Source organism: Orcinus orca, chromosome 12, assembly GCF_937001465.1.
Source record: "Orcinus orca chromosome 12, mOrcOrc1.1, whole genome shotgun sequence".
Classification (NCBI taxonomy): domain Eukaryota; kingdom Metazoa; phylum Chordata; class Mammalia; order Artiodactyla; family Delphinidae; genus Orcinus; species Orcinus orca.
In genome coordinates, this window is record NC_064570.1 from 5153795 (window position 1) to 5166854 (window position 13060).

Genomic DNA, 13060 nt, shown 5'->3' on the forward strand with positions numbered 1-13060 from the left:
ATCCATCCAACACACCCGTGGGAGGAGGCCAAGGAAAGGAGAATCGCCAAGAAAAGAATAGGATTTGTTTCAAGGGGCGATCATTAAGATGCTTATAAGTCATTTTCAAAAATGATCGAAAGCCCTAAACAAAACCGCTGGATAACATTTTGTCAGTAACACCGGGGTCCTGAGATGCAGGATGTCATAATACAGAGGCACAAAGATGCAAACTAGCTTTTTTTTTTTTAAAACAACCACGTTTACCATGTTGCATTTCACACCTAACCTTCCCCTTCCCTCCCTCCCTGTCTCCTCCCAATATAAGCTGGAAAGCCCCTGCAAACCCAGATCACCAGTGGGCTAGGAGCATCTATTATTTTTATAGCTGAGGTTCATAACGGGCGGCAAAACTGTCCTCCTGTAATGGGAATATCGACTCCACAGTTTTGTTGGATGTCAAAGCACACTGTTCTGCACAGCTGCTGCTGAACGGGTGCTTGTCGTCCACGACCAACACCTGTTAAGCAGTCAGCACCAACGCTTCCCTTCCAACCTTTGACAACCACCCTCGGGGCAGGCAGACACAACTGCTGAATTGCGTATGAAAATTGTAGTTTTATTGTCTATACAACTGAAGGTTTAACTCGGACTCCTGCTTCTTTCCGAACTGTATAAAGAAGCAATTCTTCTCCTAGAACAAATAAGCACAGTACACTATTGTAATCTAAGAAACAGGCACTATTTGTGTATTGGAAAGCCTTACTCTCAATAGGGCTACAAGTCCAACGGCCCATGAGCCACTCTTTTAGCAGCTGTAGAAAAGTGAGCCGTAGAAGTCACAGATAATGAGATGCTAACAGCAGCAGAGACAGATGATCAAAAGGCTAGGAGAAGCCTTCCTCGAATCCCAGCTGTTTCCACCGCTAATTCAGCAAGCACGACTCATAGGTAGGGACCATGTACTTGATGTTGATGAAGGCGTCTTCTCCTCCGGAGCGCTCGAAGGCCTCCAGCGTCTCCTGGATCAGGTCACCGATGTTCTCCCGCTTCTGCTGGCTGTAGTCGATGCCGTCCCCGGAGTTTACTGGGTCATGCAAACACACAAAGAGGCCCGTTATTTCTCTGCATTTTCCCGAAGAGTCCTGTACACTCATCTAGGCATTTTTCTCTGAATGCTTGTCATGAGACGCAAGCAATTAACATTATTACACGATCCTGTAGAGTTTTAGGAGTGGTGACAGATATACAAAAGTACAAAGTCCTAGAATGGAGCTGATGAAAATTCATCTAAACTAAAGAAATCAGAGAGTAAATGAAAGTGAGGTGATCATGGTTACACAACAGTTAACAAGTCAGGGAACTCTCTTTCCTAAATCTGGTAATTACATCGACAGTGTTCTCTTGGACCTTGACTTCTTCAAAATCCCAAGATGGCATGTTTAGAGGGAACCGTCCATCACCAGGTTAGGTTGCTGGCTCTATGTGATTTCAAATGGACAAACTTTGGAGTGAGGAGCTTAGCCCGTGCCCATGTCTGCGGCTTCTGTACGTGGGGTGAGCCCCACTCCTCCAGGTATCACTAAGCCAGGTGTGCAGCCCTCTGACGGCACCCCCATCACTCCGGATGCAGGTGGGGAGGAGGAAACAGCCTCTCCTGCCGGGACTGGTCCTGGCGCCTCCCTGAATGCATGGATGCCAGCCATCCGTTATGGCAGCATAGAGATTGGTGCCACTGCTGGTTTTGGAGTCTAAGTCCAGGCAGGCGGGCCACCCAGGGGGGCACCGGGAGGACCCGACCGAGGCCTCGTCTCCCAGAGCCCTGAGTGACCACTCAGCTGCCTCTCAGACTCTGAGGGAAGGGGGTCCTAGGCGTGGCCTTCGATGGCCTCGGGGTGGGGGGGAACCTGGGTCTGACGTGCTTCACCATACACAGCCCGGTCTCAAACCATTTGGATGAGAAGTATCTGATTCCGCTCCACCTGTGAGGTTACCCAAGTGCATGGGGTCAGCCCCAAATGGGAGACCCTCTACTTCAATCCAGAGTATAAAAACTCCACAATTTTCTCGAATAATAGTCATTACATGCATGTAAGTTGCATTTCCCGCCCAGACTTCTAAGGGTTTCAACACTGTTTATTCTCCCAGTAAGCGTGTCACGTCTGTGCCTCTGCTGGCATTACCCCCACCTGACCTGTGATGAAAGGAAAGGGCCACAGGGTGGGCTGAGAGGCCCCGGAGGCCTCAGGATAAACGGCCTGAAGGCTCAGGCCATGGGATGCTGCAGGGCGAACAGCTGCAACTTGAAACCGTGCACTTTACCAGATGAAAGTGTTTATTTTATTCAGATTTCAATGTAGCTCCAAATGCTTATCTTGCTTCAATGTGAAAATAATAAAGGGAACAACGATATTTCAAAGTTTTTTTCCCCAGTTGTTCTGAACTTTTAAAAAAGATGGAGTAATGGTTCAGACCATGAATAAAGGTAACAATTACAATGGCACACAGCATAGATAAGCAGGGTTTGTGCTTGATTTTCCCAGAAACTTGTTAAAGAAATATCACTGTCTTCCGTGTACCACAGAGAAAAGACATGGCTTTCCTGACTGGTTTCTTTTGGTGGGGGGTGAAGACAGGCAGAAATATTACTGATTTTCAGAAAGAGAAAGGCTACAAGTCGCACAGCTACAGTGCATATCAATTTTTCATAACCAATGAACTTACAATGCAAAGCCATTGTAATTAGGTGGACTTTTCCTTTCTCGTGGTGGAAGCCTTTCTGCTATGATGGGGAAAGCTGGATTGAAGTCAAAGCTTGATTAACAGAGTAGCTGATCATCTAAAATATTCATACACGATACTTGTACAGGACAAATAAGAGATAAGATGCTTGACCAAAAGCGTTCTTGCCCTGTTGTTTTTGAGCTAAAGGTAAACTTAAAAATATATATAGAGAGACAAATACACACAAATGAAATAGGTTTGTTTGTTTGTTTTTTAAAGATTTACAGGGAGGTCTGAGAAGAGAATCAGTGCAGTTGGGGTCACCCACCAGGTGATACCAACGAGGTATCCATCCACGTGGAGGGCTTTCCAACAGGAGAAGGTCTTGGGTCAAATTAAGAGAGAAGGGGGAGGAAGTTTGTGTGTGTGTGTGCTTGTGTGTGTGTGTGTGTGTGTGTGTGTGTGTGTGTGTGTGTATACGTGTGTGTGTGGGAGGGTCGGTCAGGCGTGTTACAGATGTAAAGAAAAGATGCTAAGGAAGAAGGTCCAAAAGAGGGGAGGGCCAAAGCAACACAGTCCAAAACAGGTGCATCAGGGACAGGGACAGATAGCGTGTGTGACAAGGGAGACCCGTAAGGAAGGTATGTGTGAGGAACAACGTCAGCTCCCAGGATTCCGATCGGGACCGTGAAGAAGGTACAGTGAGAGGGTCTGGCTGGCCTCTGAGGGCTTCTTCCCTCCAGAGGACATTCCTGATAAATTCCTCCTGCCCACGAAAGGGGTGCACTTAGGGAGGAGCCTGCAGGACCCAGGTTTGCATAGCCAGCCGAGCCCATGGCGCAAACACCCCGGGGGCACATGGAAAATCTAACTGGTGATGGTGCCCAGTTGTGACAGCCTGGATCCAGTTCCTGATGGACAAAGATACGTAAATTAATCACTAATAAATGGTGCCTTTTGTTGGCATATTAGTCAAAAGGTCAAGAACTGAATAGATCACGGGACAGACTTATTTTCCTGATGGGGGCAGAGGGGGGTGGAAAGTCTGCACACAATGGAAAGCTTAACACACCCTGTTATCCCCACTGCCTTCCAGAATGCTATAATGACAAGCAACACTTTATTTCAATAATAACCTATTCTTACTTTTTAAAAAATATTTAACTGTAGGAGTAAGTAAACTATGTAGCTTTTTTGTTTCCCAACAGTGTATAAAGCAAATGATAAAAAGAACAGAACAGAATAACAGTTGCTTGTTCAAAAAGGGAGTTGGAGTTGGAATATTTTGTGGTTGCCGAATGTGTATCACTGGGGTAGGAGAAAAGCCCAACAAAGGCGCACATCCCTTCTTTTGGGTGCTGAAATGATGACCAGGCACAGTTTAGTGTCAAGCCACATTGAGAGGCAGGTGAGCGGTGTGGTCTCCATTTCAAAACTGCTATATTGTCAGTTTCTTTTAGAATCTGCGCTTGAGGTAATTAGCTTGAGCTCACCATTTAAGATACATATGACACTGTTGGAAAACATACTTGTGAGAATAGGATGCTTAAAAAAAAACAACCCAGATGGTTATGTACGATTGTCAATTCTGATTAGGAAGGTGACATTTCAATTCAGGAAGCTAGCAGTCTATTTTATGTCCAGCAGCTGGAAAGATACATTGGTGATGGAAAAGATATGTTTTATTTATAACCAAACAAATAGGAGTATAACAACGGTTTAAACCAGAATTTGCATTTCGAAAGGGATAATATGCAAATAGACTAGAACAAGGGATTTGGTTTCTCTTCTTAGAGGTCCTTGTGTGCAGGAGGTGGGCAACTACTGTTTGAAAGTCCTTCTTGGTTGGGGATTATTTTAAGTATACTTATTATTCTGAATGTTGAAGTTGTTTTTTGTTGTTGTTGCTTTTTTTTTTGCGGTACGTGGGCCTCTCACTGCTGTGGCCTCTCCCGTTGCGGAGCACAGGCTCCGGACGCGCAGGCTCAGCGGCCATGGCTCACGGGCCCAGCTGCTCCGCGGCATGCGGGATCTTCCCAGACCGGGGCACGAACCCGTGTCCCCTGCATCGGCAGGCGGACTCCCAACCACTTGCACTACCAGGGAAGCCCCCTGAAGTTGTTTTTGATTATGTAGGTAGTATGTTTAAGCACACGCATCCTCATTTTCTATCTAACCCCCTTTAGACAGTCCTAACCTGGATGCTTTCTCTTTCTAGATGCCGCTTTGGTCAGAATTGGGACGTGCGTATCCCAGTCTTTCGTCGGTCAATGGCATGCTCTCAGTGAATGAACTCAGCTCATGATTGTGAAGTGACCATCATGACACCTCATCACCAAGGCCATCCAAAGGGAGGCTGCATCAGATGCACTGACATTTCGCATAGATACGTATCTACAAGGCAGTGGCCACGGACAGGCAGCAGACACGTGTCTTGTAGGATTTCGATGAAAGAGTCTCGTAGCATTTTTACAATTTCTAGACTGTGTGAAAGCTTTATTCTTTTCCTTTCTTCAGTTACTACTATTACAGGAAAAAATGAAAAAAAAAAAAAAAAAAAAAAAAAAAGCAAAGCGGGGAAAAGGAAACTTTTGGTGGCCAGAGCAAGGTCTTCCCAAGTTAGTGCTGAGGTCAGTGTCAATGGCACCTTTGGCCATACCGAAGAGTGATGTTCTCTCTGTAGCCAGCGGAAGACTAGGCCCTGCAGGGTAATGCAAGATGGAAAAACAAAAGCTCTTGCCTTTGGGGAGCTTCTCCTCCAGCTGGGGGAGCCTAGCTGGCCACAGTCCCTGTAGGTCACGTGCACGCCCTATGAGAGTCAGTGTGGGCCATGCACCCTGACTGCAGAGCCCTGGCGCTATAGGCCTCTCTCCTGTTCCTTGGGTTCCCACTGGAAACTGTGTCCTGAGAGAAGGCTTATCTGTGTGTTTTAGTCAGACACTTGAGTCCCCTTATCTGAAAACAGGAAGAGCAGTGAAAGGATGTATGGACGGCCATAAGAGGCTCAAGGAGAGTTACATTCACATTTGGATTTTTCTGACTCTAGTGTTTTTTTGGTCAATACTCTTCAATGTTAAGTGTATAGATATTGTTATATGAACAGTAATACACAAAGAAGTCATTGGGAAATGAAAGCATTATTTAAGGCATCGGAAATAGAAAACACATAAATGCTTACTTCGGATTGCTTATTCAACATACCTGAAGTATTACTCATTTGGTACCAATGGATGAAATAATTTATAAACTCTACCTATACTTTCTGGTCATGGCTAAGAAGAGCAGTAGGCACAATTTGGGGAAAACTTCCATTAGTTCTGCAGGCTCCTGGCTGAAGCAGCAGCAGGACAGGCTCAGCACGACCACACACTGGAGAGGCAGTGGGTCGGCAGGAAGGAAGGCGTCGTGCCCACTGCCACCTGTCATCCTGAAATTGCTCATGACTTGGCTGCTTTGCAGAGCCATGAACCAAACATTCCTAAAGAAAACACTAGCTTGGGAAACTCAATTAAAAACCACCAGAGTGAATCAGTAAATGATAAGCAATGACTCAAATGATGTCCAGACTACCATTACCAATCTCTCTTCACACTACTAACTTTTGGAAGCTCCAATTTATGAGGTAACTTGCCCTGCTCAGTGACAGCGACAGTGTGTGTCACCTCTGAAGTATACAAGAGCACTTGGAATAACTGTGGAAAGTAGCAAAGACCTCAGACAAATAAAAAGATGATTAAACTCACAGAACAACATTCCCCTCAGCCTTTGACAGCACCAGACAGCGAGCCAGGAGGAGTGATTCTCTCGGCACACCGAAGGCTAAACTACAGTCATAAAACAAGGCTTTGAACTAAATGGCTGCCGTTGGGTCATGGTTTGGCTGCGCCCTCCTTCGGTCTACCGCTTCCTGCTCTGGACATCTTTGCGCGGCCACTTTGCATACATGGTATGTGAACGTGAATCCAGGCCAAGTCCAGCCTGAAGCTTTTCTCAGTATGAGAGCATCCATGGATATAATGCGACTTGCAGAGAACACGCCTGTCTACCATTTCCCCAGGTGAGATGCTGGCGAGCTCAGCACAGGGCAAGGACTCTGGTCCTTCCTTGTGTGCCCGGGGGAGGGGGGGCTGGACAACCTCCCTGCAGCAATGCTGAGTGGAATTTTAAAAAGTACTCACAGAAGAAACTAAATCAATGCTTTCTGGATCAGAAAAGACATTTTTTTTTTTTTGGTTGCTCCAATGTTGAACTAAAACATTTCAAAAGCTGTAAAGCTCAACTGAAAGGAATTTTACCTGTCAAGGCCTGTAACCAGTGCTGGCTTCAGCCACAGCTAAAGCTGCTTTCCTTCTGCCTGGATCTCAATGACATCATCTGCTCTGGAGAGAGAGGGAGCCCTTGGGGCCTGGGCTCAGGTCTCGGCAGGGGGTGTGTGTGGAACCTACTGCAAATATTATTGTGATAAGATGCTTCTTGATGACATTAAACCAGCACAGATGTTCTGTTGGATGTTTCTGAACAAAATTTCAATTTTGGGCTTAGTGGATTTAACAGTTACAAGCTGGAGATGACCTCAAACAGTAATTCCCTGTTCGCACTAATTGGTAGGTAAGCAGAAATGTTAGTTGTAGTGGAATAAAACTAATATTTTCCAACAGGTATTTTTAAAAAGATGACTCTTATCATCGAAAAAGATTTCATTAAAAAGACGATAACTCACATGAGTTTATAAATGGTTGCTTTGAGTTTTTTTCTTTTTAATTTGAATTAAGAAAGGGAGAGAAGAGACAGATCTATTTTGTCTTTTAAGGAGTTTTTCATTTCAAGACCTAGATTATATTGTCAACATTTGTTTTGCCAGAAATATCTTGTTTATTTGGGGTTAGCTTGAATCCAATTTACTTTATAGAAATAGTGTTACCTGTTTTGGAATAAAAGGGCTTTCTCCCATAAAGTTTGGAAAATTACAGTGGAAACAATTGTAAATTCCAGTCTGATCCTTTCTGGAGATGAGGGAATGGAAGAGGAAGGGAAGAGGGGAAGACAAACTAGGAGAAATTTCATTTTTCTACATTGAATAAGAGAAGAAGCCTTTTGGGAAGATGTTTTGAGGTTATCTGCTTTTAGAATCCTAAAGAAATGCTCTTTCACTTTCTTTTTTTAGCTTTGCTATGTTACTTTGAGGACACTCATCTTTTTTTTTTTTCCTTAGTGATAACATGTGTCACCCTATTCAGAATTTTGGGTGTTTCCCTGTTTGGCCCAAGCTTAGCCACGGCTTCCTTGGCTAACTTCATATTCTCTTGGAAAGTGATTGTTTTCAACATATCCTTAAGTCTGACTGTACAATGGATATTTCTAGAGTGTTGGTTCATGGCGGGTGTGAATCAAAGTTGCAATGGTTTTGCAACCAAAAACTTATAATAACCAGAGCATATGTCATGCTAGAGATGCCCAAAGGCTTAAACACTCCAAATCTCCTCAGATCTTGTTGACATTAATGAAATTCATAAGATTGCTTTCCTCTGAAGATAAAAGCTTTGCAGCAAGACCTCGATTCCCAGCTGGATGTCTGCCTCTCTCCCTCACCTTTTGACGCTGGAGCTGGGTGACTAAAGGAAGAGGTTCCTAAGCCATCGCAGATTCGAAAGCTCGAGGGAAGGTTTTCATCTCAGAATGGGGGCGCCGATCACTTGTGAAACTAAAGATATTATGGGTCTTGGCCCAGTTGTCAATTAGATATTTAAATGTTCCTTGAGACAGACACTGAAGATTTCTAAACAAATGCCACTTTGCAACGGCAAAGTAGACTTATTCTGTAGGGAGCGAACAAGGATAACGTCGGGGTGCAGTGAAACAGTGGAAGTAACACTGAACTTCAAAGGCAAATAACTTGCCATACAACTTTTCAAACCTTAGTAGCCGCAATGTTCAATAACTTACTAGATGGTTAACTATGGACAGGTTACTTAATTTCTCTGAATCTCAGTTACCTTCCCTGTAGAAAGAAGGGACTGAACTTTGGGTGATCTCTGCTCATCCTAACATTACATTATATAACATCACAACACAACTTTGGAATAAGCTTTTGGAAAGGATGGTTATTCAATGGATGCACAGTATTTCAACTGAAAAGATAATCACAAAGCATCTGTGTAATTCTTCAAAGTAAGTCACAGATCTCATAAGCATCGAATTCAGCTTTCAAGTCAAGTTCTAAAAAAACCCAAAGGACCAAGGTTTATATAGTTAGTTCTAGTTTAGAAAGAGAACACTGTCAAAAACTCAAATTGTTTGTTGACACACTACCAAAAATTATTCCATTCTGCTACTTCAATACGTCTATGTAGATTTTGACTTATTAGAATAAAGACCAAATGTATGGGTTGGTTTTCTAAATATATTCAGTTGACAGTGATTTGGTCAAGACTACAAAAAAGCAAGTTAGGCTCATCTCTGATTATTGACAATTTGACTTGGAAGTTATACTGAGAAAAATAGGTGGGTTCACCAATTTATCCCTCTACAGGATAATTACAACTCTAGATTCAGTGGCCATTGAATTAAACTGCATTCCGAGTTGTGAAGTAGAAGTGTATCTCTTTTCTTGTTGGTCCACATGATTCAATGCACATTCAGTGAACATTCAACAGAAAAGGGGCAGAGAGTTCTAAGTCCAGCTCTTGTCCTAAATCTATTTCCTGCTGGCTTATCTCATGGTGGAGTAATAATAACAGCAATAATACTAGCATAATGTCATTTAACTCTAAGAATAGCCCTATGAGCTAGATACTATTACTGTCGCAGCACAGGGAGCACACTGAGGTTCAGGAGGTGAAATCACTTAGTAAAGTGACACAAGCAGTGCATGATTCTGGGATGCTGAGAAAGAGAAACGGTGGGAGGCATATGCTGGTGTGCAATGAGGAGGGTGATAGGAAGATCCAGAAGAGAGGTCTAAGCATCCTAAGCCGTAGTACTTAGTGGAATCAGATGCCTGTGTGGAGGCCTTCAGGTGACTCCTCCTTGCCCCCTCGCCCCGCCCCCACCCCCACCCCCCGGAGGTAAACGCTGACTTTACTGGTAGCGTGAGCCCTGCGTCTGGGCTCAGAACATCAGCGCCATCTTCGCCTCCTCCTTCCCTGTATCCAGCTTGCTGTTGTGCAGTGCACGTTGGGTCTGCTTAACACATCCAGTTCCAGAGCTACTCTGGCCCACCCTGGGTGGTAGCGAAGAGTCTGTTTGGTCTTTCAAACTCTCCTCCTCCTAATTCACCCTGCAGATTAATTTTCCTAGTCACTTTCTCTCCTGAGTAATAACCAACATTTCCACGTTGTATGATGGATCAAATTCAAATTCCTGATACCCGGACCCTCTGTCTCTACTCTCCCTTATGAAGTCAATCTTATATTTTGCTCCTTCCCAACGAGACCTTCTGCTCCACTCAGACGTGGATTTCTTCCTAGCCTCAATGTGTGCGATTTTCATTCATGTCTTTAAAAACCGCCGTAGGAATATGCTCCCCCTCCCTTCTGGTAAGTCCCACCTTACTTCTTTTCAAGGCCGGTTTGGGATGTACGTCCTCTGTGAAGTTGACTCCGCAATCTTCTTTCTTTCTTTTGGATCCCTAGAGCTATGGTCAGTAATATCTCCGCCTCCCTTAAGTACGTGTCACTCCAGAACCCTGAGAAGCGCTTTGTGCTGCTTAGTTGTCCTACATTGTACCACCTCTTGAAGGATAGGTTTATGCTATAAACCTTGTTCATTGGCATCAAATACAAATCAAATCTTTGTGAAAGGGATGAATGAAAGAATAAATTACTGCTTTGTGTGTTTACTGAATCCAGATACGTTATAAGCAAATTCAGTTCTAAGTAAATTGTATGTTAAAAGTAGTGCCCAGGGCTTCCCTGGTGGCGCAGTGGTTGAGAGTCCGCCTGCCGATGCAGGGGACACGGGTTCGTGCCCCAGTCCGGGAAGATCCCACATGCCGCGGAGCGGCTGGGCCCGTGAGCCATGGCCGCTGAGCCTGCACATCTGGAGCCTGTGCTCCGCAACGGGAGAGGCCACACAGTGAGAGGCCCGCATACCGCAAAAAAAAAAAAAAAAAAAGTAGTGCCCACAATCTGCCCAATTCTTATTCTTTATTTACAAACTTGTGAGTTCTTATCCATGGAGATAGTACTTATGTGGATTCAGAAAGGCTGAGTATACGTACATAGAGGGTTGGTGTAGTTAGATGGCCTCATCTCTTTTCCAAAATCCTCCTTGATTTAAAGTGGGGTTTACTTGGATCACCCTTAAATTTGAGAAGAGGAAACTTTCTTTCTCCAGAATGAAAAAAAATCAGATTATCCTATTTCATTGAATATCTAAATTTAATATCTAAATTTTGCTTACTATAGTTTCTTTCCCAGCTACATGATAATTTTCAGTCAGGCAAAGAAATGTTTTCAGTTGGAAAGGAAATACTGAAGGCTGCTTTCAGGGGTGATGCAAACCTATTGGAGATAATTTTATTGCTTTTAGACTGATGCTGGAAACTTTCAGAAATGGACCAGAATGACAGTTGTTATCATGGCTTTTCATTTCCAAGAAATATTAATGATACAACCCATTTTAAATTCTAAATTCTTTTTTGTATTTGAGGTACAAAAATGAAAAAAGAAATCTCAGATTTCTAGCAAGTTTTATCAGCAAATGCAGTAAAGTATGGGCAGATGTACTTCTCAGATTATCTTTGTTAGAACTTTCATCTTTATGGTGAACTCAGAACTCAGAAGCCTGTGTGTGTCCACACTGGTGATCGCCATCACAGCAAAGTTTGGTTAAATCATTTTAGATGAATACCTGCACAGCGGGGCACAGAGCCACAAAACAAGACCTTTATGGCCTTGATGTATCCTTTGTTCTACTGCAGAAAATAATTAAATAAAGTCACTAATGGTGCTCACAATGAAAAAACACATCACCCCGTTTCTGCAGATCAGATGATTCCTCGATTATCTACGATTTATCTCAGCTTGCCTGAACTAGCTACTCTTTGAAAATTCTAAGATGAATTATTGAGTGCAAAATCTAATAGATTTCCAAGCCATTAGCTGTAAATTGTACCGAGTGAAAATCTTTCTCATCAAATGAGCTCAATTAACACAAAAATAATATATTTAATGAACAAATCAAAGCCATCTGCTGGGCTGAACTGAGTTAACGGCTGTATAAGTGACAGAGTTAAAGCCTTTCACGATTGTCTCAGTTTAAAAGAACCTCGCAGTATCTGTCAAAGCTCTGACTACCAACTTTCATCAGTGTCTACGTTGGTTAGTTCAATGTGGTGGGAGACATCCACTCTGCCACCAGGCACATTAATGCAGAGCACAACCGGCAAATACTGAGCTCGCCTGACTCCATTTTCCCAAATGTTCAGGGCTTTGTTAAAGTCCAGTCAGAGTTTGGGCTGTGTGGGAAGAAAAAGAGAGGTATCTAAATCATGGGGACAAAATGAAAATGTGGCCATTTAATTTGCCCTGTCAGCAAAATCGGGTTTGCACATGAATTGAAGCTAAAGCTTGTCGGAAATGCTGATAGGTGAAATATGCTGACTTTTGATACTTTTGAATAAAGACTGTTTATTGGCCTGTGTTACATTTTTATCTCTTAAAATTCCTCAGTTTAGTGCACACAGTTACTTTCCTCTTAATCAGGCTTTTGGGGATAGGTGAGTCCAAACAGAGCCAACCGGAAACAAGCAACAGCATCCCCACGGGGTTGAGGCCATGTGCACAAGGATACGCCCTCAGCCTGTTACTGAATCTCTGGCTGAAACAGGTGTAATAATACCTTCCTGGAAGGAGAGGTGCAAGGATAAAATAAAACAATATACGTTATGTCTTTAGGAATATAACAAGCAATTCGTATTACTGTAGTTTCTGTGATGTCAGTATCCCATTTTTCAGGTAAGAGTGGATTGCCTATGATTTAACTCTCCTCTGGGTAGGACAGGAAGACTAGCCCACAGAATACCACGGAGTAAGGGTTTTGCTTTTATAAAATGGGTTCACTCTACAGCCCCAGAAAAGGAGCAGCGGGGAACTGCTTTCCCTTCAAGTCCTGCAGCAGAGTGAGTTTACAGTCAGTTGTCTGGACTCACCATGAACACAGTGCCGCCCTGTTGGGGATACTTGTTACACGGGCGTAGGTTGCTCTGGTCTAGATGGGTTCCTTGGACCCTGTCTGCAACATGATCAAGGTTCCTGGTTGCAGGGCTTTAGAAGCAAACGATTTGTGGCATAAGCCTACACTCACCAGTTGCCCTCAGTCCCCTTTCTCCCCGGGTAGAGTTCAATATATTGGTGCC

The 13060-nt window shown here is 43.7% G+C and overlaps 1 protein-coding gene across 2 annotated transcripts in view; it reads right to left on the reverse strand.

Annotated features, from left to right (window-relative positions):
* Positions 1-416: 416 nt before the first annotated feature.
* The window catches only part of PACRG (parkin coregulated), a 519791-nt gene continuing 507147 nt past the window's right edge, over positions 417-13060 (reverse strand). For both annotated transcript variants that reach the window (XM_033403927.2, XM_004278867.3), the window contains one exon: positions 417-1066. In XM_033403927.2, coding sequence (XP_033259818.1) covers positions 906-1066 — 161 coding nt within the window. In that variant the 3' untranslated portion in view covers positions 417-905. The remainder of the gene's footprint in view (positions 1067-13060) is intronic.